Source organism: Eschrichtius robustus, chromosome 7, assembly GCF_028021215.1.
Source record: "Eschrichtius robustus isolate mEscRob2 chromosome 7, mEscRob2.pri, whole genome shotgun sequence".
Classification (NCBI taxonomy): Eukaryota; Metazoa; Chordata; class Mammalia; order Artiodactyla; family Eschrichtiidae; genus Eschrichtius; species Eschrichtius robustus.
The window spans coordinates 77,316,328-77,341,907 of NC_090830.1; the positions used below are offsets into that span (position 1 = coordinate 77,316,328).

Here is a 25,580-nt window from a genome sequence, read left to right on the forward strand (position 1 = left end):
TCGCGGGGCAGGCGGTCGCAGGGTGATGACATAAACCCTCCGCCCCTCCTTTTCCGAGATTTGAGCGAAGGCGGAGGCGCTACCGTATGTCTTCTAAGAGGGGGACGTCAAAGAGAGGCGTTAAGGGTGCAAGCCCACATTCCTGGAGTCCAAGGGGGCATATTCAGAGGTCTTAAAGTTTTGTATGCTTGCACGTTCTTGGTATAACTCTATGCGTTTGAGACGAATGTCTCTTATTTATTCATTCAACAGATATGTATTGAGTACCCACTATTTGCCCGGCTAGGTATGCAGTAGATGAACAAAACAAAGCCCCTGCCCTTACGGAGCTTACATTCTAGTGTGTGTAGTGGGGTGGGGAGACGTCCAATAAAGAAATATATTCAAATAGTGATAAATGCTATGAAGAGAAAAAGAAAAGATAAAGAAATAAAGGGACTGAGAGTGGATGGTGATATTTTAAACAGCCTGATAGGAGAAATCTTCTCTCAGGAGCTGTCATTTTAATAGAAATCTGAATTCAGGAGAGAGAGAGAGAAAGCAGGTATTCCAGATGTGACTACCTGGAAGAAAGGTGGTCCAGGCAGAAGGAAGAGCGAATACAAGGGCTCTGAAAGGGAAATTTTCTTGGTGAGTTATTACAGATCAACAAGGAGCATGTAGGATTCCACCGTAGAGTGGAATCCAGTTCTGTCAGGCTTTTATGCCTACCGATCAAACCAGTGAAAGCAGTCTTACCAACGTTACCAGTGACCCACATTGGCAAATCCATCAGTCATTTCTCTCTTTTTTTTTAAAAAAAAACCTTATTTTTGGCTGCGCTGGATCTTTAGTTGCAGCATGCGGGATCTAGTTCCCTGACCAGGGATCAAACCCTCTGCATCGGGAGTGAGGAGTCTTAACCACTGGACCACCAGGGAAGTCCCCATCAGTCATTTTTCAGTCCTTATATTATGTGGCCTTCCCAGCGAAATTTGGTGAGAGTCTTACTACAGGTGAGAGTTTGGGGGCTACTACTATAATCCGGGTGAGAATTAATAGTAATTTGGATAAAGGTGGAGGTGGTGAGAAGTAGTCAAATTCTGGATATATTTTGAAGACAAAATGATTTTGCTGATGGATTGGATGTGGGATGTGAGAGAAAGAAAGGAGTCAAGGATGATTCCAAGATTTTGCCCTGAGTAAGTGGAAGAACAGTTTCCACTTACCGAAACTGGGGGAAGATTGTGAGAGGAGCAGTTTGGTAGGAGGAATATTAAATGTCTGATTTAGGGTGTGTTAAGTTCGTGATGCCTTTTGGAGTCAAGTGGAGACGTAGAGTAGGCATTTGTATATAAGTAGGGTGTAAGGAAGAGGATGGGCCTGGAAATATAATTTTGGAAATTATCACTATATATAAATGACATTTAAAGCTTCGAGGCTAGGTGGACAAAGAAATATAAATAGTATTTAAAGCCGTGGGACTAAATGCCCCAAGGAAGCGAGTGTAGGTAGGGAAGAGGAGAGGTCTGGTTACCGAGCCCTTTGCCAGTTTCATATTTAGAGGTGTGGAACAGGAGCATCCAGGAAGGCGGAATGAAGAAGCAGCTCGGCAAGGTAAGAAAATTACTTTCACTTAACAAATGTTTCCAGTGGGAGGGAGGGGCCAAACTCCGGTAAACCCTGTGGGAGGACAAGCACTTGTGAGGACTGAGAAATGACCAATGGATTTTACAAGGTGGAGGTCGGTGGTGACCTTGACAGGACTGCTCTCAGCGGATAAGCAGTGAAAGCCTGACAGGAAGGAATTTCAGAGAGTGAGGGTAAGGAAGAAATGGATGAAGAATGTGGGGAATGTGAGGAAGACTGTGGGGAAGTTTTGTTTTTGTTTTTTAAGATGGGATATATTATAGCATTCTGTGATAGGAATTATTTAATTGGGTAAGAAATTTTGGTAAAAGGAAAGAGAGGAGACAATTATAGGAATAGACAGAGGAGGTGGCATACCGGGCATGGTGATGGCATGGCTTTAGATAGTGGCATGGACAACTCATTGATTCTCAGGAGTGTGGCTGGGTATACTGTGGGCCAGCTGGCAGATCTGGAAGTGGGAACACGAGGAAGTTCTTTTCAGATAGCTTTTATTTTCTCAGTGTAATAAGAAGCAAGGTCATGGCCTCCTTGGCTACAGGTTCACCCTTGGAAATTTCTTCACATCCAACCTTTCTTTCCATTCCCACTGTTGTCTTCCCAATGAAAACTCCAAGCTGGACTGTGAAGAAATCAGCGTCTCCTTAATATGACAGCCCTACGCTTAGAGAAAGTTAAGGTCTCCACAAATTGATCGGTCCTTCATATGTGTTAAAGAATAAACACTGGGGCACCTTTCAAATAGCCTCTCTGAGGTTTGTTGACCGGGACTGCTAGGTAGTCCCCTCTCTTGCCAAGTATCTCTTCCATCTCCTGAGTGTCACGAGGCACCCCCCTTGTCAGGCTGACAACAGGCACGTCGCTTTGTGAGAAGGCTGCTCCTGTGTAAAAGGCCTGTAATTTGTTGTGTTAAGGAACTGGACTGTGATTGCTCAGCTACTGGCTGGTCAGCCCTCCTCTCCTTTCCCACAAGGCATATCAATTTTGAGTCCATAGTCAATAATTTGGCTTGGTCGGCAGGGTCTGGAGAGGCGGCAGAGTGTGTGCGTGCGTGGTAGGACCTCTTCCTGCCTCGTTTCACGGAACTGTTTCAATTCAGAAAGTCTGTGTTGTTTCAGAAGGGATTATAAATTCAGCCTGAATGCTGGTCTAACCAGCTTCCATGTTATCACTCCCTACCTTTCTTAAAGATCTCAAACCGGGTGTCTTGTTTTTTGTCCGGAGGCAATTTGACTTTCTGTGGTTCCTTCTCAGTCCAAAGGCCGGGAAGAGAGTCACATTCCTGCTCAGTTCATGTTAAACATTATGGCCCTTGGTCTATAGATGTTGTTTAAAAATGGAACTGGTATGCCAGGGGTGACCTGAAATTACAGTTTCTCCTTGATATTTCTTGAAATCAAGATGTCATGATGTTGATCTAAGGAAAACATTAGAAACTTCTATCCTGACTAGCTGGAATCATGGCATGGGTGGGAGGATGAGGCCTAAAAAGAGAGATAACATCCTTAATTGCCTTCATAGAAATCCAGGTGAAGTCACTGGGAAAATGATTCTCCCAATGAATCTCAGCTTCTCATTTTGCTCCTAGAGCTGAAATAACCCTTGTGCTGTATTAGGTGACCACCAGCCTCCGGATTCCTCTCCTCCGGGGACACCAAGAATTCAGTCTGACCTTAACATGCTTTAATCTCCTATGGTCCCCTTCCCATCACTCTTAAGATACATTTCACCCCTCCCCCCGCCCCCCATCCATCTGCCTGTCCTCCTTAATTATCTTTTACACCTGTCCAAATCTAACTAGTTCTTCAGGGCTCAGCTTAAACTCTATCTCCTCTGTGGAGAGATGGAATAAATTTAATAGATGTCTACACTGAAAGCCAGGCACTGTGCAGAGTTTTAGGGATTCAGAGATGCACCGAGAATAAAGGACAGGACCAGACATCAGGGAGCTTTCAGTCTAGTAAGGGAGATATTAAAAGAATTAGAGGACAGTGTGGTAAGTACAACAGTGGGATTGAGTGGAAGCTTGAAGAGGCTCAGAAGAGGGAGCTGTTATTTGTGTGTGTACAATTGGAAAGGTTTCCTGGGGGAGATGACATCTGAGCCTGGGTCTGAGGCTGAGAAAGGACCAACTCCTCCAAGAGCTCTCCCTGCATTGAATTCCCATAGCACTTAGCTTGGCTCCTCCATGGACACCCACCTTCACTGCCCTGCACAGTTGGTGCCCTTTGCTTGTGAGTCTGTTTACATCCTGTCTCCAGCTAAACCAGGATGGAGATCTTGCCCTTATGCTCCCCATAGTCTGAGCACAAGGCCTGACACCGAATAGGGGCTCAATACATATTTGTTAAATGAATAGAATAAATGAATCCCAGAGACAGGTTTTTCTCTCCCCAAACACTTTATCCGGAGTTTTCCTAAGCTAGCCAGGGGGATAAATTCCTTCCTAAGGCTCCAGGAAGAATTACCAAGTCAGTGGAATGTCCCCCACTTCCTGTCCTTTGCTCTTTTGCTCGCTGACTCCCCAGTGTCCCCTGCTGCCTCCAAATGCCTACCCACCAAGGCCTCCCTTTCAGAGAGCTCCAGGCTCCAAAATCTCTCTCCAAAAAAACTACCCTTACTGATTAAACTATGGAACACAATGGAATACAGCTGTGGGAATGGTTGGGAATGAGGCTTTCCAATGTATACTTTTTTAATGTAAGTCTGATTTTGGAAACATGTGAATGTTCACCTATTAAAAAAAAAAAGAGAGAGAGAAACCTAAACCTCACATTGAAGATGATGAAAATTCACCCAAGAGTGTGAATGACTGGTAGGTAACTGAATTTTCAATTTTAGCTTCAGTAAATTATTTGTTGAATGAACACATGAAGATGTCTCCATAGCATCTCTGATCTCCACTTCAGTCCCTTGCTCCCTATTTCTCCCTAAAGAAGGAGGAGACCTCACATCTAGGGAGGGCCAGAGGCTGCAGGATAAGGGCACAGGGCACTTGAAGTCCTTTCTCCCAAACATGTCTGTTTCAGGGACGTCCCACCAAGTATGGGTTCTTTGATTCAAATTCCTTTCACTTTGATGGTCTCTATTCCCAGCTTCTCTTGGGGAAGAGATGGAGATGGTATTAGGACACTGATTCAGACCTCATGTGTTCATGGTTAGTTGGCCTTGAAATTGGGAGAACCCAGGTTTTTAGGAGATCCCCTAGACCCCTTTCCTGGGTCCAGACTCATATCTACCTACCTACTAGGTATTTCTACTGGGATATCTCTCAGGCACCATATCAAAAAATTGCCTCATCATTCTCCACCCAAACCTGGTTCTCTCAGCCTCCCTACCCCCCTGAAGAGCACTATCACACACCCAGTTACCCAAACAAATTTGGGTTTCATGCTGAATTATTTCCTCTCCCTTACCATCCTCCAGTTTATATGCCCCACGTTTACCCCTCAGGCGTGATCTGAACATCTTCCAAATCTCCAAATCTGTTAGCAACTCTCCAACTCTGCAGCCATTCCCCTAATCCAGGCTTCCAGCATCTGTTAACTGGATTATTATAGCAGTCTCCAACCTGGATCCCACTCCAATCCATCTGTAGCCTTGCAGTCATCATTCCAAAATGCAAAGCTCATTATGTCATTTTCCTGCTTAAAACCCTTCAGTGGCTCCTAAGTGGCATTAAGATAGAAGTCCAAACTCCTTATTGGAGCTTACAGGGTCCTATAGAACCTGGTCCTATTTTCTTTTTTTCTCCCTTATATAAAGCCATCTGGGTTTGGTACATTTTGTTGTAAGCAGATTTTTAACTATTGATCCAATTTACTATAGCTATTGAATATTTTGTTCATAAATTTAAAAAATTATTTATTTTCATTTTTTGGCTGCGTTGGGTCTTTGTTGCTGCGTGCGGGCTTTCTCTAGTTGTGGCGAGCGGGGGCTACTGTTCGTTGCGGTGCGCGGGCTTCTCATTGTGGTGGCTTCTCTTTGTTGTGCAGCACAGGCTCTAGGAGCACAGGTTTCAGTACTTGTGGGACTCGGGCTCTGTAGTTGTGGCTTATGGGCTCTAGAACGCAGGCTCAGTAGTTGTGGCGCATGGGCTTAGTTGCTCCATAGCATGTGGGATCCTCCTGGGCCAGGGCTCGAACCCATGCCCCCGGAATTGGCAGGCGGATTCTTAACCACTGTGCCACCAGGGAAGTCCCTTTTTCCAACTTTTTGAGGCAGATGCTTAGCTTATTAACTGTCAGCCCATCTTCTGTAAATAAGTATGGAAGTTGTTAAGATGTTTCTAAGTTTCCCTTTAGCTGTGTCCCACAAGTTTTCATATCTAGTATTTTCATTATCATATTCAGTTCCAAGCATTTAAACATTTCCATCATGATTTTTTCTATAACCTATTAGTTATCTATAAGTGTGTTTCAAAATGCCCAACAGTATTTTTTGTCATCTTTTTTTGTGAATGACCGCCATCTTAATTCATCCTTGGGTAACAAAATCATTCCCCAATCTGTACTTACTGGATACACCCTAGAACTTCCGTTCCCAGAAACATGCTTTTTGGCCTTTGGACCTTTGCACATTCCGTACCTGCTGCCCGGACATTCCTCCTTCCCCCTTTGTTAACTCCTACTCAACCCTCAGGTCTCAGTATTTTTTTAATTAAAAAAAAATTCTCTGCAAGCCTGCCTTGAACTTCCAAATCTGGATTAGATAGCCTTCTGCTTTTCTAAGTGCTCTCACACAGCTTGTACTTAACCTTTTTGCTTCTTTTCTGTTTTTCTCATTTTTAGATTCCTCCTGCAAACTCCCTGAAGGCCTTGCTCAGTGCCTGGCCCACAGTAGGTGATCAGTAAAGAGCTGTAGAATGAATGGTGACTCTTACCCTCTCACTTGCTGGTAAATCCCATTCTGGAGCCACAGAGAACAGTACACGGCTGCTTCCCTCCCCTCAGGTATCGTCATATCCATCACGTCTCTCTTCGTGGTGATGGTTCATCTCTGGTTGTTCATCCCCCTCCGTCCCATGCCACCCAGGTCCCTGGGAGGCCTATTCTCTGGGGCAGGACTGGGGCTAGGCTGGACTCCAGCAGCTGCCCCTCCCCTGCCAGTGACTCCTGGCGCTGAGCCTTCTTGCCAGCAGGTGGCACCTAAAGCCTGAAAGCTGAACTACTCTGTTCCACGTTCCTTTTCTGAGCTGCTTGTTGGGACACATAATCTGGCTTGGGCTGTGCTTGGGCTTGGAGAGGATGCTCTGGCCTGGGAACCTGACTCCTGGCTCCCATGCTGCCGTCCTTTCCTCCTTGTCTAGCAGCAGTCACTGTCTGGCCTTTTCCTTTGTCTTAAGAGTCCTATTCAGTGCCTATGCTCCAACCAGACATAAAACTAGGTGGGGCACTAAAAACTATTAAAATGATGGTTTTTGTATATCATGTATGTTCTTACGCTCTTTCCTTAGTAACTCTCTCTCCACATTCTCCCTGCTTGTCCTCTTAGACCATCTAGGAAGCCCAGCTGAGCCCATCAAGGAAGCCGGGCAGCCTGGCTCCCCTCTTAGTTTCTTTTCCTCTCCAAAGCTTAAAGGCTGGAACTGGAGAGTTATTTATTTTTTTAAGAAGTAGAGAACAATAACAAAAGTAGACAACAGCTGTGGGTGTGTAGGAATGTTACTGACGTGGGTCCTTGGACTCTTTAACCAACAGAAATTGATAAGAGGCCAGATGAGGAATTCAGGCAAGGCTTTACTGGGACTTGTGCTGCAGCACGAGGGAGCGAGAACAAGTTAACAGGTGCCCTTGCTCGCTCTCCGTGGAGGGCAGGCTGCTTCCTTCAGTGGGGTGAGGACGGAGGCAGATCTGCAGATGGGGCCGGAGGAGTGGCTTAGGTGCTCTGCCCACCCCCTTGGTGGTGCCGTGTGCAGGGATCATGTACAGTACCCTGCTTTTGCTCCCAGCACCTAAGTGGCAGTCGGTTTGTGGCCTTTTATCTTATTGCTCATAATTGCCCGGATTGCGGCATGCATGCAGTTATTTTTAATTCCATTAGTTTCTTTGTATTCTGTTGCTCGAGGAGATGTGTGTCCAGGTGCAAGCACTGCAGTAAAGGGCCCAGGTCCCAGCCTGTCTCAGGAGGAATTTATTGAGGCACTGCTAGTATCACTTTTACCTCGTCCGAGAAATATGTTTAAATTTGCTTTTGGTGGTGGACTCTTTCTTTGATTATGTCACTGCTTTGGGTCTGAACTTTGTGGGTGACAATCTCACAAAAATTACATCAAATTACAGCAGCGTTGTTATGGGTGGGCAAGCGATCCTTGGGGGGCAAAGGAGGGGCCGCTAATCTTGTCTGGAAGAGGATTAAGGAAGGGACAGTTTGATCTGAATCTTCAAGGCAGAGGGGAAGGTTATTCTGTCTAGGTAGAAGAAACAATGGGAAGAAAAAGAGAAGCACGTATCAGCCTTCTGTATTCCCAAATGCTCCCAGTCTTACCCCCAAACTCTGCCTACTAAAGTCCCCTCAGCCTACTCACATGCTTCCTTGGTGAAAGCGCCGAATCCTAGCCACTACACCACCAGGGAGCTTACATGCTTCCTTGGTCAGGGACTTCCTTGGGGCATCCTGGCCTCTTCTGGGTGACTTAGCTTGTACCTTTCGCCTGCACATTTGCCCTGTTGTGCCAAAGTGTGGCCGTCCTGTCTTCTTGAGCACCCGGACCGCCTCTGCTTCCTCAGGCTCTCCTAGGAGCTAATGGAGTTAAGCTGGAATTCCATGTACTTGTCATAGGTGCTCTTGACCCTGGCTTTCAAGATGTTGCAGGTGAGATCCTTATCCTTTCCTGCTATGCTTTGGCTTTCAGCTTCGGTGAACCCAGGCCAGTTGGCAGGTCTCTTCTGGTGAGGGAGTGAATGCCCCACAGAGGCTGTGAAAGGGACTTCTCTTTCAGGCTGGAGAAATGAGGATTGGGGAAAAGAGTGATTTGGGGATTATGGGACAAATTTAAGAAAAAGCTCACATTTTGCTGATGCCTCAGCCCTGGGGCAATGAGCAAGGCAAAGGCTACACTAGGGTGCCAGGAATACATACCACAAAAAAGGAAACAGTGGAAGATAGATGAGGTGCATGAGTAGCAAACTCCTTTGAGAGATAATCTAATCTGCTCCCAGAAAGGATGTTAGAAGTGAGGTTATTAAATTGCTCTGGAGAAAATGCTGGGGTTGGTACTGTCCTTGTAGAGCCACAGGTGCAGACCTATGTCTCTGCTCTTCTCTGCCTGATAAACACTCCCTACCAACTTCTAGGCCTCGCAGGAAGCACTGGGTTTTTGGTGTGGTGGTGCTATTACACTGGATGCGAGACTCTATCGTGCCAAGGAGCACTACCTGGAGGTTCTGGAGGTTGTAGGAATTCTGGAGAAGAGCTGAAGGAGAGGTTTCTGGACCTGGAAGAAACCTCTAAGCCCATTAAGCTCAACCCTATCTGTCATTTTATAGTTGAGAAAACAGATGGGAAATTGCTTGCTTGCTCAAGGTCACACTGAGGTGGTGGCAGAGTTGAATCCACATAAAACACTGGTTGCTATGGTTCTTTTCTTTTTTCTTTTTTTTGGCCGTGCTGCGCGGCTTGTGGGATTTTAGTTCCCCGACCAGGGACTGAACCCGGGCCCTCAGCAGTGAGAAGGTAGAGTCCTAACCACTGGACCGCCAGGGAATTCCCGGTTGCTATGGTTCTTAACACTTAGGTCCACCGTACCAGATGATGTCTCATATCCCCCACCACCCTGTCTTAGTTCCTTCTCGTGGGGCATGAGTAATCAAGGACTACATTGGACCTGGTAGCCTTGGTCCAGGATGAAATGCTATCCAAACCTTGCTGAAGTGCCTTCTCAACAGGAAGGACCAGGCTCTGGTGGAAAGAAAACAGGTCTGCTGCTAGGATCTCAAAGCCAGTGGAGAAGTGAAATGAAAAGGGCCCCAGAGGACCCTAAAATAAAGGAGACAAGAGCCTTTGGTGGTGGTGGTGGGGCTTTACTGCAAACCGTTATAATTAAAGTGCTATTTTACAAGTGTTTAAGACAGGGCAGACAGGCTCTGAGCCAGGACTCAGCTTCAGAGGCACACGCCTGGAGGGGAAATGGCACTCGCAGGGGCCATGAGCTTAATCACTGCTGCTCATTTAATAAGCACAGTCGTGCTGGAGTCTTCTTAGGGAGCCTGAGAGGAAAAGAAGGGAGTGGAGAGAGCCATGCAGCAGCTACTTTAAATTCCTAATCTCGCTCCATTCCCACTGGGCACATCGCCTCAGAGCCACCCTGGGGACTGACACAGATCCTTCCTCTGGCCCAGGCTTCCCACCAGCTCAGGGTGCCTGGGTCATCCTCGTTATCATTCATCACTGATTTCCTTTTTCTGCCAGAGGTTTTCCCAATTTGTAGCTTAAAAAACACCAGCAGGAGGAGAAGCAAGGAATGTTCTTGTTAATATAAATCCACACCAAGATGACTCAAGAAATGGGTGTTTCCCAGGGTTGGCAGGTACATGGATGGTTCCTGCATTCTTTGTCTGTAGGGTGCTTGAATAGGTAGTACTGTCGAACGTGCCAAAGGTCTGCGCTTTTAGGACCTGCTCATGTTTTTGAGGACCTCTAGGGAGAATCACTGGTTTAGAACCAGGGCCTAGCGGAACACTGGGAGAGGGGAAACTTGATGAGTCCTGAGATCATTCCCAGGAGGAGGGGAGCACTTCTTCCGGAAGCAGCAGCAGGGAGGACTGTGCCAAGGCTCTGCCCAAGGGGCCAGGGTGCCTGGCCTGGAGGCGCGGCTCCTCGTGCAGGTCTGGGTTACTGTTTGGGCAAAGCGAAGTCCCAGGCAGTTTCCTGTGCACATTTCCACATGGCCTGCATGAGGCGGGTGAAGCCCATGTCTTTGGGCTTCTCCAGGCCTCTCATCAGCCGTTGCTTCATGATAGAAACAAATTCCTTATTGCTCAGCTCTCCGTTGCCTAGAAGAAGAGGCAAACACAACAGGGATAAGTGACGCCCTTGGAACAAAGACAATGAGACAATTCCATTACTCACATCAGGTAGGTCCCAAAGCCTAGCGCTCTCTCACAGCCAAACTCAATTCTCTTGGTTAAAAATGAACTGGTTTGTACTGTCCTTGATGTTTCCAATTGCAACTCAGTGATAGTTCAGTGTAGTGTGACAGAAGTTGAATGAGAATATATATGTCAGGTCCTGTGCTAGGTGTTGAGAATAAAGAGATAAAAATGACTTTGTCCCTTGAAATGCCATCAGGTTATGGGAGAGACAAGTACATTATTTCAATAGTATGGTGAATGCCACAGTGGGGTAAACAGAGGATGCTATGGGGGCACAGAGGAAGACTATCTAACCCAGGCTGGGGAGGGTGCAAGTACAGATCAGTAAAGGCTTCCTGGAGGTGACTCCTAAGTTGAATCCCAAAGGATGAGCAGAAAGTGGCCAAGCAGAGGGGAGTGAGATGGGGGAGGCATTGCAGTAGTGGTAGTAGCATAAGCAAAGGCACCTGTAGGAAGCAGCACAGCTGTTAGAGAACTACAAGGAGTTAGGTATTGCTGGACACACAAAGATAGGGGTATGGCCAGTAAACCAAAGAGGAAGGCAGGAGACAGGTCCTCAAGGATCTTGTATCCTCATGAAAGGGTTTGCACTTTATCTTCAGGGCAGGAAAGGACTGGGAGAGGGGAGTAAGATGTAGTTGGATTTCCATTTTGGGTAGATTTCTCTAGCTGGATGATGGTGATAGACTGGAGAGTGGCACAGATGGAGTGAGTATGGGAGCCGTGGGAGTGGGAGTGAGTTAGGAGGCTGCTGCAATAGTCCAGGTAGACATGATGAGGCTTTTCATGGTGAAAACTAAAATCAAAACCTGGCTTTGGGTTAAGCCCATTTTCTCATGGCTTCTCATTTGACCCTCTTCAGTGGCAGACTCTCAGGTCTGGAGGAGAACCTGGAGAGCATCTGGTCTGACCCAAGGTCACTTCTCAAGCCACATGGAATAGTAACCACTCCAAAAGTAGAGGACAGTTACCATTTGACTAGGTGCCCAGGAGTAAATGTCTGCTGATTAAAAGAATGGCAGCCATTACTGGTGGTGACAGGAAACTAGCAAACAGACCTCTACTAATGATCAGTCTGGGAAGAAAGTGGTAAGAGGGAATAATTGGTTTACTTCTGTATAGAGTACCTGAAAACCTAAACGGGCCCATGTTTGCTGTCTGAAAAGAGCATGGGCAGCCTCAGGGATACCTCAGAGCAAGATTAAAACAAACAAAAAACAGGTAAAGCTAACCTATGGCACTAGAAGTTAGGGAAGTGGCCGCCCTCGGGGGTATAAGTGACCGGAGGGCAGCAGCACCAGGCAGCTCTGTGGTCCTGGTGATGTGCTGCTTCGGGATGATGCATGGGTGTGTTCAGTTTTTAAAAATGTATCAAGCTCCACACTTAACGGTATTTGCATTTTTTTGTATGTATATTATACTTTAACTTAAAAAGTTAAAAAGTAGCCTGGCTGGGCTGAAAGTTAATCAGTAATATGGCTTATTAAGAATGCAATTAAAAGAACAAAAAGGTCTAAAAAGGATTCTTAATATTTTGTATAAAAAGAAGCTTAAGATGAAAAACCTGAAGTTATTTTTATTTATTTATTTTTTGGCAGTGCGGCTTGCAGGATCTTAGCTCCCCGATGGAGGATCAAACCTGTACCCTCGGGCAGTGAAAGCGTGGAGTCCTAACCACTGGACCACCAGGGAATTCCCAAAACCTGAGGTTATTTCATTCAAACTGCTCTGGGATTTGCTTCTTGCTTCCCTAAGGCCAGGGCTGACCAGTCTGAATGGCCTTTGTTACCCGTGAATTGGATATATGACTGAATGTCATTTGTGTGCATGTGTGATCTGTGACTGCAGCTCTAAATTCTGTGACAAACACGTCTGTTTGAAAATCGGAATTCTCTGTCCCCTGGCATTTTGACCTAAGATCTTGCACTGGTAGAAATGACAATGGCTTTCGAATTTAATATCTACTTCCCTTTTCTATAGATTAAGAAAATGAACCCCGGGCTTCCCTGGTGGGTTCGAGCCCTGGGCCGGGAAGATCCCACATGCCAAGGAGCAACTAAGCCAGTGAGCCACAACTACTGAAGCCCGTGTGCCACAACTACTGAAGCCCGCGCGCCTAGAGCCCATGCTCTGCAACAAGAGAAGCCACCACAATGAGAAGCCTGCACACTGCAACGAAGAGTAGCCCTCGCTTGCCGCAACTAGAGAAAGCCCGTGAGCAGCGATGAAAACCCAACGCAGCCAAAAAAAAAAATTAAAAAAACCCCCAAAAAACCAAAAAACAAAACAAACAAACAAACAAAAAGAAAATAAACCCCATTTACCACCAAAAGCAAGGGTAACAAAAGCAAAAATAAACAAGTGGGATTATATCAAACTAAAAAGCTTCTGCACAGCAAAGGAAACCATCAACAAAATGAAAAGGCAATCTACTAGACAGGAGAAGATATCTGCAAATCATATACTGATAAGGGGTTAAAATGCAAAATATATAGAGAACTCATGCAACTCAACAGCAAAAAACCGAACAACCTGATTAAAAAATGTGCAGAGGACCTGAACAGATGCTTTCCAAAGAAGACATACAGATGGCCAACAGACACATGAAAAGATGCTCAGCATCACTAATCATCAGGGAAATGCAAATCAAAGCCACAATGAGATACCACCTCACACCTGTCAGAATGGCTGTTAACAACAACAACAACAAATAACAAGTGTTGGCCAGGATGTGGAGAAAAGGGAACGCTGTGCACTGTTGGAGAGAATGTGAATTGCTGCAGCCACTATGGGCAACAGTATGGAAGTTCCTCAAAAATTTAAAAATAAAACTACCATATGATCCAGATTCCACTTCTGGGTATTTATCTGAAAGAAACAAAAACACTAACTTGAAAAGATATATGCACCCCTATGTTCACTGCAGCATTATTTATAAGAGCTAAGACACAGAAACAACCTAAGTGTCCATGGACAGATGAATGGATGAAGAAAATGTGATATGTGTGTGTGTGTATATATTGTGTGTGTGATGGAATATTATTCAGCCATAAAAAAGAAGGAAACTTTGCCATTTGTGACAACATGGATGGACCTTGAGGCCATTATGCTGACATAAATCAGAGAAAGACAAATACTGTATGATCTCACTTATATGTGGAATCTAAAACGAACAAACGAAAACAATTGAGTTCATAGATATATAGAACAGATTGGAGGTTGCTATAGGTGGGGGGTGGAGGTGGATGAATTCTGGTGCAGGGATTCAAAAGGTACAAACTTCCAGTTATAAGTAAGTCATGGGGATATAATGTACAGCATGAAGACTCTATTTAAGGGACTTCCCTGGTGGTGCAGTGGTTAAGAATCCACCTGCCAGTGCAGGGGACACGGGTTCGAGCCCTGGTCCGGGAAGATCCCACATGCCACGGAGCAACTAAGCCCGTGCGCCACACCTACGGAGCCTGTGCTCTAGAGCCCGCGAGCCACAACTACTGAGCCCGAGTGCCACAACTACTGAAGCCCACACGCCTAAAGCCCGTGCTCTGCAACAAGAGAAGCCACCCAATGAGAAGCCCGTGAACCGCAACGAAGAGTAGCCCCCGCTCGCCACAACTAGAGAAAACCCGCGCGCAGCAACAAAGACCTAAGGCAGCCAAAAATAAAAATAAATAAATTAAAAAAAGACTATATTTAAAAACACTGTATTGCATATTTGCAAGTTGCTAAGAGAGTAGATCTTAAAAATTCTCATCATAAGAAAAAAAATTTGTAACATGTATGGTGACTAGACTTATGGTGATCATTTCGCAATATACACAAATATTGAATCATTATGTTGTACGCCTGAAACGAATATAATGTTATATGTCAATTACATCTCAATTAAAAAATTAGGTCCCAGAGATAAAATGATTTTTTAAAGGTAATAGAAGTAGATATTGATAGAGCCTCCTTCTAAAAGGCTGGAAAATCAAACATTTCCCAGGACTTCCCAGGAGAAGAGGGGAACTGTGATGCTGGTTGCCATTACTCCCATATTCACTTCACAAACCAGCTCTTGGACACTGGCTTCAAAAATTATAAAAATGTTCTTTGGAAAAAAACTCAAAGTACCTAAAAGTGATTAGAGTAAAAACAAAATCTGGGGAGAGTTACTCTCTCTGCAGCAGTGCTGTCCATTAGAACTCTCTGCGATGAGGGAAACGTTTTTATCTGTGCTATTTTCAATACAGGAGCCACCAGCCACGTGTGATACTGGAAGAAGTGAGTTTTAAATTGTATTCAATTTAATTTAAATTTAAATAACCACAGGTAACTGTGGTATCATATTGGACAGGGCAGCTCTAGAGAATAACCACCCTTCCCTGTGGATGAGGACTCTCCTTGTCCTCGCTCTTGGGCTTCCTTTCACTCAGACCTCGGTTGTGGGTTCAGGGGGGAGATTTAAATAACTCAAGTTCAACTTAAAAAGTTAGTGAGGACTTCCCTGGTGGTGCAGTGGTTGGGAATCCACCTCCCAATGCAGGGGACGTGGGTTCGATTTCTGTGTGGTCAGGGCTCACATGCATGCCGCAGCTAAGAGTTTGCATGCCACAACTAAGGAACCCACCTGCCACAACTAAGACCTGGCACAACTAAAAATAAATTAAAAAACAAACAAACAAAAAGTTAATGAACACCTGTTATGTGCAAAGTACTGTCTGAGGTCCTATTTGCAGGGGAGGCGGGATCCAGAGGTGAATAGGACTTGTAACTACCCATAAAAGGCTCACAATTAGGTAGGGACATTAAGTCACATACACAGAGATGGAGTGTAACATGCAGCAATGCAGACAAATTGAACCAAGTTAAGGAATAAAAAAACCAGAGTGATTCATTATGCTGGGATCAAAAGGGAAGGTTTCACACATGCAGGAGCTTTTGATCTGTTCTTGAATTCTGTGAGCCTAGCTTCCTGGAGGAAGATGAACAGTGAATCTTGGCTGTGAGACAGGGAATTGAGGTCATATAGTACAGAGGGAGGCAGTGCACTTTTGCTTCAAATCCTGGATTCGCTATCTAATACTACCTTTGTGATCCTGGGGAAACTACTTAACCTCTCTGAGTTGCAGCTTCCTTATCTGTAAAATGTGGTTAATAACTACTCCTGTGTCAGAGGATTAAACAAGCAGCTTGCACAGTGTATCTGGCTCATAGTAAGCAATGAAAAAACTGTGAGATAACGAATAAGGACCTACTGTATAGCACAGGGGACTCTACTCAGTACTCTATAATGGTCTATATGAGAGAAGAATCTAAAAAAGATGGACAGATGTGTATGTATAACTGATTCACTTTGCTGCACGCCTGAAACTAATACAACATTGTAAATCAACTATCCTCCAATAAAAATTTTAAAAAATAAAAATAAAAAAATTTAAGGCAAAAAAAAAAAAAAAAGAGACAAAAAACTGTGAGCCTCCATTGTTAATATTATCATCATTGTATCAGCCAACATAGCTGAGAAATAAGGCCAGAGCAGAACCAGGATCTCTTAAATGGGCTAAATAAACTGCAGAGTGCTCACAGACACAACAGACCTTGGTGTGCAGCTGGAATGCTATGATGGGTTGTAAATGACTAAAATGTGCCCTGGGTGGTGGAATGATCAGTACCATCTTCTTCCTAGAGACATTCAAATACTCAAGTGCTCCTATCTACTAAGCAGTAAGCTGGGTCTAATTTTTTTTTATTTTTGGCCGTGCCGCACGGCATGCGGGATCTTAGTTCCCCAACCAGGAATCGAACCCGTGCCCCCTGCAGTGGAAGCGGGGAGTCCTAAACACCGGACCACCAGGGAATTCCCTTATTTTTATTTTTAAGATCCTTAGGGTCATAAATGAATTTAGGCCTACAGGCAAATTAGAATTATAAGAAGAAATGGAGAACACAAACCAGGACCAGGGGTGGTATTTCTCAATGTCATGAGTCTGAGGGCTGAGCTACTGATGTGGGAAATGGGGAAGTTGAAGCAGTCTAGGCTGGTACCCTGGAGCTGGCTGCAAGGCTCCATCATAAAAGTGTCTACTTCAAGGGCAGTAAGGCTTGGTTTTTCCGCGGACTCCAGAGGGCCCCACTCACCATCACAGTCAAAGAGCGCAAACACGACATCACACACGTGATCTGAGAGCTCCACTTTAGCCACTGTCCTGGCCACCTGCTGCATGGTCACTGAAAGAAGAAAGATGTTGAGTTAGCACAGGAGAGGGACTTCCGTTTTGCTTTCTCTGAATGGAAGGATAAAACTATTCAGTCACAAAAAATTTTCAAGTGTATTTACGTCACATTTAAGAAAATGATAATTCAGTTTTTAATCCATAACCCCCTTTCCTTTTCACTTCAGATTCCATTTTCTTTCTACTGCTGCCACAGTTTAGGAGGTATACATAATTAAGTAAGAATGCCTGATACTAAATTTATAGAGAAAGTAGATTAGAGGTTACCAGGGGCTGGGGAGTTAGTGGTTAATCGGTACAGATTTTCTGTTTGGGGTGATGGAAAAGTTTTGGAAATAGTGGTGATGGTTGTACAACACTGTGAATGTAATTAATGCCACTGACTTATTTACATACTTAAAAATGGTTTAAATGGCAACTTTTGTTATATATATTTTACCACAATAAAAATTTAAAAAGTGAAAATCTACATAATATTTAAGGATGGAATTCTAAGTCTTCAGCATGCAGTGGTGGCTTTTCTAATAAATTATTACCAGAAGAGTGCCTTGAAAAAAAAAAAGAATGCCTGATAGTCTCCATCTTGGCATTTCCCTCCCACTGGAAAGAACACAATAACAAAAAGTCAAGGAAACAATGAGGCAGAGAAAGGATGGGGAAGTGGGGAACAAGGAGACTTGTCTGAGTGCACTGAGGCTTCACCCCCCAGTTGCTGACTGACAGTGGAGAATCTGCATGGCTGAGCTCCTGCCCTTCCTCCCAACAGGTTTTCCATCAGCCACTTTGTCTTTTCCAACCGTGCCCCTTGGGAGAAGCGGTGGCCCCCATCTCACTAGATCAATACAGCCTCTCTTTTTTTTTCTTTTTCCAGATCTCATCAGAAAATCTCTTCTCTCTTGCCATTTTCTCTTTCTGTGACATTTACTGTTTAACACTAGCAATCACATGAGAACTGGGTTCTCACAAAAAACAAGCCAGGAAGGACGAGGCAATTTCCCCTGCCCTCTCTGCCATTTATCCTCAAGCCTGATCCAGCTACATCTATAAATTATGTTATTGCTTATAGACACACTCTTCAGTGAGGTAAAACTCAGAGGAAAGAAAAAGATGAATTTCTATTTATGAACCAACTAGCAACGAAGTGTTCATATCTATAAACCTCAGATTAGATTCTTCTAGAAGCAATGTGAACTTAAAGGCAGTGTGCCTTCTCTGCTTATTTCATTCCTATAATTTCAGTTCTTTCTTGTCATTTTTTTTCTGCATTTGCTCTTTCACTTCACCTCTATAGCCTCCATTATATTCACCACAGGGCCCTTGAGGTCAGCTGATACAAATGCCAGAACAATGCAGAGGAGCAAGGCGACGCAGTAGAAAAACTGTGCTTGCAAGTCACAAGACCTGAGCTCTAGTCCTGGCTCCATCAACTTGCTGTGGTGGAGTCACCTGATCTCTTTAGGTATAATATTCTCATATTCAAATGAGGGGATGCCACAGGATAGCTGCTGAGGTGGCTTAGTAGTGCAAAGAATGGTTTATTGGTGTTTCCTAGAATCTGAGGGTGAGGGATAGGGGTGGAGGTACACAGAAATAGCTGAAGATCTTGTGTGGCGAAGGGTAGAAGAAAGGTATAAGGGCCACAAGCTGGGCTGTACCTTAGTGTCCACAGCCTCTGGCTGGAGGGGGACTAGGCTGCTCACGAGGGCGGGAAGAGTCAGATTCCTCCTCCTGCAGCTTTAGGTTACTGCTCATACCGCCCCTCTTCCCGGGACGTGAGTTAGAGTGAAAGAGGAATCAACATCCCTTGGAACTAAAAGACTTAAGCAGAATATATTATTGTGTGGATGTTCACAAGATGTGGTTAAGTGCTGACGGGGGAGATGGGGCCTCTACAAGACTGTAGAAATTCTAGGGTTTAGAAACTTAGCCTCGTAGGTCTAGACACTTGATTCTCTCAGTCAGCTCAGGAAGAACTGATTCCTGCTAACTAAATGGCCTGGGGAAGGAAGAGAAACCAGAAGGCCAATTTACAATGAAAACAGTAACTGTTAAGAGAACTAAACTGATGACAGCTGGTCATTATACTTCTCAGTAGGAAAATCTACTAAGGAAACTCAGTTCACCTCAGAAGATTGCTCAGTGAAAAGAGAATCAGATCAGAAGACACTGGATGCTCTCAAACTGTGATCATTTACTGAATTACCCTTTGTGGCCACAGAAATGTGTCCTGAGAAGTGGCTCAAAACCTGTTCGATGTAGATAAACATGAACGCTTTATGTTAACCATTCCTTTCTCTGCCAATGTTTGTTAACCATGCCTTTTTCACACCAATACCACACCTGTTATAACTGATAACTACCCTCTTTTTCTCTTTCCCAGTTCCATTTTCTCAGGGCAGAGTGCCTATTGCCAATTCTTTTTTTTAAATTGGAGTATAGTTGCTTTACAATATTGTGTTAGTTTCTACTGTACAGCAAAGTGAATCAGCTACACATATACATATATCCCCTCTTTTTTGGATTTCCTTCCCATTTAGGTCACCACAGAGCACTGAGTAGGGTACCCTGTGCTATATAGTAGTGCTAATTCTTCTTGATGCTCCAAGTGCCTATCCTTTTCCCCATGAAGATAGAGCCTTTCCTCTAAATAAACCATTAACTAAATAATATCCAAGAAGGTCAGTGAGAGCTCTTGGCTTTTTTTTTTTTTTTTTTTTTTTTAGTGAAAAGCTCATTAAAGTGGTATTAAGTGGTTGTAGAATAGGGACTTCTGGAAGCCACTGTCAGGAATCCCTCATTACAAATACCATCTCTTGACAGAACAGTTACAGAATATGTTCCATCTCACATGGAGAGGGCTCTGACGCCATCTGTACTACAGGAGCTAAGTTATTCAAACCACTGGGATGTTACCAGCCAGCAAAGAGCCTGGCTGGGGTGCCCTTTCACAGTCCAAGATCCTCAGATAAGCCCCCAGGGTGTGAATCAGAGCAGTGGAGGAAACAAACATTAAACTAGCTGGTGAGCTGTACAGCCAAGAGCACTTGGAACAAGTAGGATGACAGCAGATTACAAGCCAAGTGCTTGACAGCTGGTCCTGAGAGTTGGCTCAGTCAGATTTGCTTCCACATCTCTGAACCACAAAGCCATAATTAAATCACAGCAAGGAGAACAATCCCTCATCCCCTCCGCCCCAGATCTCAACTTCCCCATGCAGACCAGTTGTTGGTACTGGAATTTGGGCCTCCCTTACTTGATGATGCTAATTGATTGATGTTTGGGATTCTAATCTGAAAGATGTCTCTATGGAGCATGAAGTCACCCTGGAGAAGGCCTACGTTTCCAAGGCCTATCTATTCCTTTGGTACAAATCTGGTCCAGCTGCCTGAACAATAGATGGACATGAGATTGGGTGATTTCTACTAGATTGGGATGGGGAGGAATTTGCAGAAGCGTGCTGAATTGGCACTCAAAAACGTGTTAACCATCTGGCTTTTTGAAAAGTCCAGGCAGAATCTGAATTGTGCCAGGACCCCCAATTTACTCTCTGGCATAGTCCATGACTGGACAATTCAGCATCAGACAGAAACACATACTGAGTTTGTGTGACTATAATGTCAGAAGCTATATTACATAAAACTATTCACAACAGTAGTTGAACAGAGGAAAGGAGAGTTCTGGAGGGATAAGAGCCCAAACATCCACTTGGAATCAGAATCGTAGAACTGGAAGAGACCTCAGACGAAAGGTAAAATGCAGAGAATTTGAATAACTTGCTCAGGGTCACAAAGCTAGCTAGTAGCACAGCTGGGTCTAGAATCTGGATCTTCTGACTTCCAGCCAATGCTCTTTTCCCTATACACACTGGATCCACTCGATCCCTTATATGGACAACGGATCCCCCCATGAATCTGTCACTCTGTTTTTTTTTTTTTTGGCCGAACCTCATGGTTTGCATGATCTTAGTTCCCCGACACCCTCGGCAGCGAAAGCGCGGAGTCTTAATCACTGGACCGCCAGGGAATTCCCATGAATCTGTCACTCTAAACAAGAGAAAGAGCTCAGATGAAAGAAAAGCCAAGTTGGGGATTACTCCTTGCTAGTGGGCAGGGACGAATAACTGAGTAACAACTAGGGGTTGTGAAGAGCCAGCATTATAGTTTGACCACAGATCTGATTGCCCTATACATTAGCATTCCCTTGGAACGCATACTGACAATTTTAAGAACTTAAAGAAGTTTATTAAAATGCAACCCAATGAAAAGCGTATGAAACAAAGGTGGGATTCGGCGCCCTGAGAGTGAAGCTACAAGAGTGGACCTTTCTTGGGATAACCAAACCTACACCAAGAGAACAGGCTGGAGAGAGGGCAGTGCTGGACAAACACAGACAACCCTCAGATCTTTAGGCTTTACTCTTCGATGTACCTGTCGTCATCTTCCTTCAGTTCTCATAGTCTTCCTCCACACAGCAGTTCTGTGGTGTTCTTGGTCACACATTTATGGAGTTTCTGAAGGGCAGTGGAGATTACTGCCAGGCACAGCACGACCTCTATGCAGACAAGTGAACTGTAGAAATTCATTACTACTCCGCCAAGAAGCCCCCATAAGAGTGGTGAACCTGGACACAGAGGTGTTGAATTGAAATCCACAGAGCATTTTTCACAAGAGTTCTGACCTGGATGGGGTAAACCTCAGTGCACTTCCTTTCTCTTGCCTCAGTATTACTGGATTGAAGAATTGCTGCTTCTTGTCAGGAGGTTCATTTCATTTCCCATTACTCCCAACTTCATACTCAGAAGCACTGAGAATTTCAAGTGGAGTGTATTGAAGTAGACTCAGTTTCTTTGCATCATTTCTGTATTCAGTCTTTTAAATTCTTTCATAACCCTATTGAGTGTTTTTTAACTAAATTAACATGGCTCGAATGAACCACCCAGCTCCTGTGGAAATCACTTACAAGAACATGAGATTTCTTATTACACACAATCCAACTAATGCGACCTTAAACAAATTTATAGAGGAACTTAAGAAGTATGGAGTTACCACAATAGTAAGAGTATGTGAAGCAACTTACGACACTAGTCTCGTGGAGAAAGAAGGCATCCATGTTCTCGATTGGCCTTTTGATGATGGCGCACCACCATCTAACCAGATTGTTGATGATTGGTTAAGTCTTGTGAAAATTAAGTTTCGTGAAGACCCTGGTTGTTGTATTGCCGTTCATTGTGTTGCGGGCCTTGGGAGAGCTCCAGTGCTTGTCGCCCTAGCGTTAATTGAAGGTGGAATGAAATACGAAGATGCAGTACAGTTCATAAGACAAAAGCGACGTGGAGCTTTTAACAGCAAGCAACTTTTGTATTTGGAGAAGTATCGTCCTAAAATGCGGCTGCGCTTCAAAGACTCTAATGGTCATAGAAACAACTGTTGCATTCAGTAAAACTGGGGTGCTTGATGCCATTGCTTGGAAGTGGAACCTAGACAGGACGGGATTTGTCATACATGTTAGCCAGCACGTTGGCTTGGTGAAGTCTGATGAAGCTTCCATAGGAGTGTTGAAACGCAGTTCTACCAGGCCACAAGCCTGGCAGAATTGCAGCCTCTATGTTTGGGTTATGATCAACCTACTTGGACACTTAGCAAAGGATTCTTGCTGTTCAGCATTTAAAATGTGCTTATCGTTTGTACCAATTGACTTTTCCTGAAATCATGTAGTATGGAGTCATTCATGTCTTTAAATCTGCTTCCATGCCAGATTCTTATCAGTATATAAGAAATTTAGAAAGACTAGGTGCCAAAATACCCAGCACAATTCTTGTTATTTTTAGTATCGAACTAAAATCCCAGGAACTATGAAAACTCTGGACCTTATGTGTTTTATTCTTTCCATCATTTCAAACATAGAAAGTAGGGCCTATAAGGTTATTTGCTCACAGTATGTTTACATCTTCCACATTCATACCAGTATACATCAGATTTGCTCGTTTGGTTTTTTTTCATTAACCGAGTCTTACCAGTGATTATTTAATGTCTTTCTATAAATCTCATTTTGTGCTGTCATGCAAGACCTCCGTTTTGAAAATCTACATTGTACAGAAGCACATGTCTTTAATGTCTCCAGACAAAAAAAGCCTTACAGTTAATTTTAATGTTTGCACTTTGGTGTGCAACTTACAGGGAGGGCCTGAAAAAGGAATGGGAGGGGGCTATTAAGTATTTTTAGTAAAATGTTGCCTTTGTCTTGTGCAGAACATGTAGAATATGCGCTTTAATTTAGTAAATATTTTTTTAAAATGTAGAAATACTTTGTTATTGTAGCTAAAACAATTCTTAATCATAAAATTTCTGAAATTCTTGTAATTTTTTTTCAAACTTATCTGAAGGTGTTTACCAACTTATTTTTGTTTGAAGTGTGATTCCCAACCTCTTGCAAAAAAAAAAGTGGGTTTCTGCTAATGAATTGAGCAGACATTTAATATTTTATATGCCTTTTGAGCTGTGTAACTTAATATTTGGATACTTGACAATTTGTTTTATTATGTGATTGATAAAATGGTGATGTGTATTAACGTCAGCTCAACCATATACTTATACTGTCCAGGAACATTTGGTTATAGTTCTGTGGGAGAAATACTTTGTCAGTGTTCACCAGCTTGTAAAAATCTAGTGCGAGAGCTTAAACATTAAAGAAATGATGAAATGCAAAAAAAAAAAAACAAAAAAAAAAAAACAAAGGTGGCCCTGGGAGCTTCTATACCTCTGATGCATAGATAGACCTACGGACAATGTGACCCAGTTAGGAACTGCCTGTCTCTTCCTAATGCAAAGATGTTTGGAAAGGTGATACGCCACGTTGGGTTGACAGTCTCTAGCTGTGCGGCCATGTGATTATTCCTGTTTTCCTGGACTGCAGTGGAGAAAATCAAAAGCTGGCTGGTGACTGCCAAGGTTAAGTGAGGGAAGACATTTCTGCTTCAGCTTTGGAAGGGCTTATGATGCAGAGGTCCTAGTTTCTTAAATCCATGCCTAGATGGCTTCGGGGAAGGCGGGGACGGGGGAAGGATTTTCCTTTAAAAAGCACCTGTCCTTTCTTTTGCATCTTCTTCCAAGATACTTTGGCTAATACAACATACACATTTCAGCCTGATTGAGGGGGTGTGGGTGGGGAGGAAAGGACAATATTTAGGATGACAAGCAATTTAAGGAGCCAAGAGCAACGCAGTATACTAATAATGAAAAATATAACAGTTCTGTGTTCCGCACGGTGCTTCTGAGCTGCAGGCAGGTTGATCCCCTCTGTGTGCTCAGGCAGTCCACTGTCAGAGGTGACGCTGGTGATCCTGGCTCTTAAATACTGGTATATGCCACAGAGAAAACCTGTGGTCAGGTTTTCTGAATCTCAGAGCATCATCCCAGATGACTGCTTCAATGGGCTTACATGATTAATCTAGTAAAACTGATTTACAGTAAGGTTTATTGCCATTGTCCAGTATTGTATCTGGCGTCATTAAAAACACTCAACACATTTTGTCCACAAAGGGCAAGCATTTCTATCAGCACCATTAGGCAGTGATTTCAGGTGCCACGCTCAGAGGGCAATCACAGTTCAGTGGGGGAAACCATACAAACCATTAAGATGGAGAAATACATAGGAGAACTATCAGACATTAACAGACACATATGGGTCACAGTGGAATAGTCTGTATTTCGCTGGAGGTACATTTTGGATCCTAATTCTAAAGGATTAAAGAGACATACTGCTCCAGATTTGGCAGGTACAATAGTAGGTGATGGGGGGTGGGGGTCTGAGTAAAGTACTGAAAGCAGGAAAGGATGCTAATGCCTGACTAGAGAGCTAGAACAGAGGTGCAGGTGGGGATGAGATTTTGCAGGGGGCCAGTCAAGTCTCCTTGCAGGGAAACCTTTATAACACAGCCAGGTCTTAATTGGAGACCAATTTACCATATTAACTTGCTTTTCCCTCTTTGAGTCTTTAAATTTTCATTATTTTTTATTTTAAAAAGTTATTTTTCATTAGATAATACATTCAGCTATTTCAAAAGGGCTGAAATCTCCCTCCCAAACTTATACCCCTGCCCCCTAGTTGTCCAGAGGCAACCAATATCTCCAGTTTCCCCAGAAATATTTTATAGATATAAAATCAAATATTTATTCTTCACTTCTTCCCACGAAATGGTGGTTGGTATATTAAATGGTTTTGCTTGACTCATTTAACAATATATCTAAGAAATAACTCCATTCCAATACATAAACAGATCTTTTTTAACAGCTGCATAGTATTCCACCAAGAGGATGTATCATTATTTAGATAACCACTTCCTCATATTATTCTAACCTCAATCTTGAGGAGGAAGTGCCTTTTATCCCCTCTTTACAAAATTACTTCTTTGGTGGGCTATGGTTGTCAGCTTCAACAGAGTCTGAATCTCTGATGGCTAAAGTTGAAAGCAACTGAGATATTTAAGTTCAGTTTGCTGAAATTATGCCAAAAGGCTAAATACTCTTCACCTTAACAAGTGTCTTAATAAAACTTCAGAGGTTTCTAAGGGTAGTAACCCCTTAAGCCCCACAAAAGCAGCACATGCGTTAAATAGTAATCTCTATACTTCCCCAGTTGGTAT

General features: G+C 43.8%; 1 protein-coding gene and 1 pseudogene across 1 annotated transcript in view; one reads left to right on the forward strand and one right to left on the reverse strand.

Annotated features, from left to right (window-relative positions):
• Positions 1-9,629: 9,629 nt before the first annotated feature.
• Positions 9,630-25,580, reverse strand: part of MICU1 (mitochondrial calcium uptake 1) — a 224,210-nt gene continuing 208,259 nt past the window's right edge. Inside the window, exons 11-12 of the mRNA XM_068547778.1 lie at positions 16,845-16,934; positions 9,630-10,622 (exon numbers count right to left, since the gene is read on the reverse strand). Of these exons, the coding sequence (XP_068403879.1) occupies positions 10,462-10,622; positions 16,845-16,934 (251 nt within the window). The 3' untranslated portion in view covers positions 9,630-10,461. The remainder of the gene's footprint in view (positions 10,623-16,844; positions 16,935-25,580) is intronic.
• Positions 21,522-22,466, forward strand: LOC137767112 (protein tyrosine phosphatase type IVA 1 pseudogene; annotated as a pseudogene).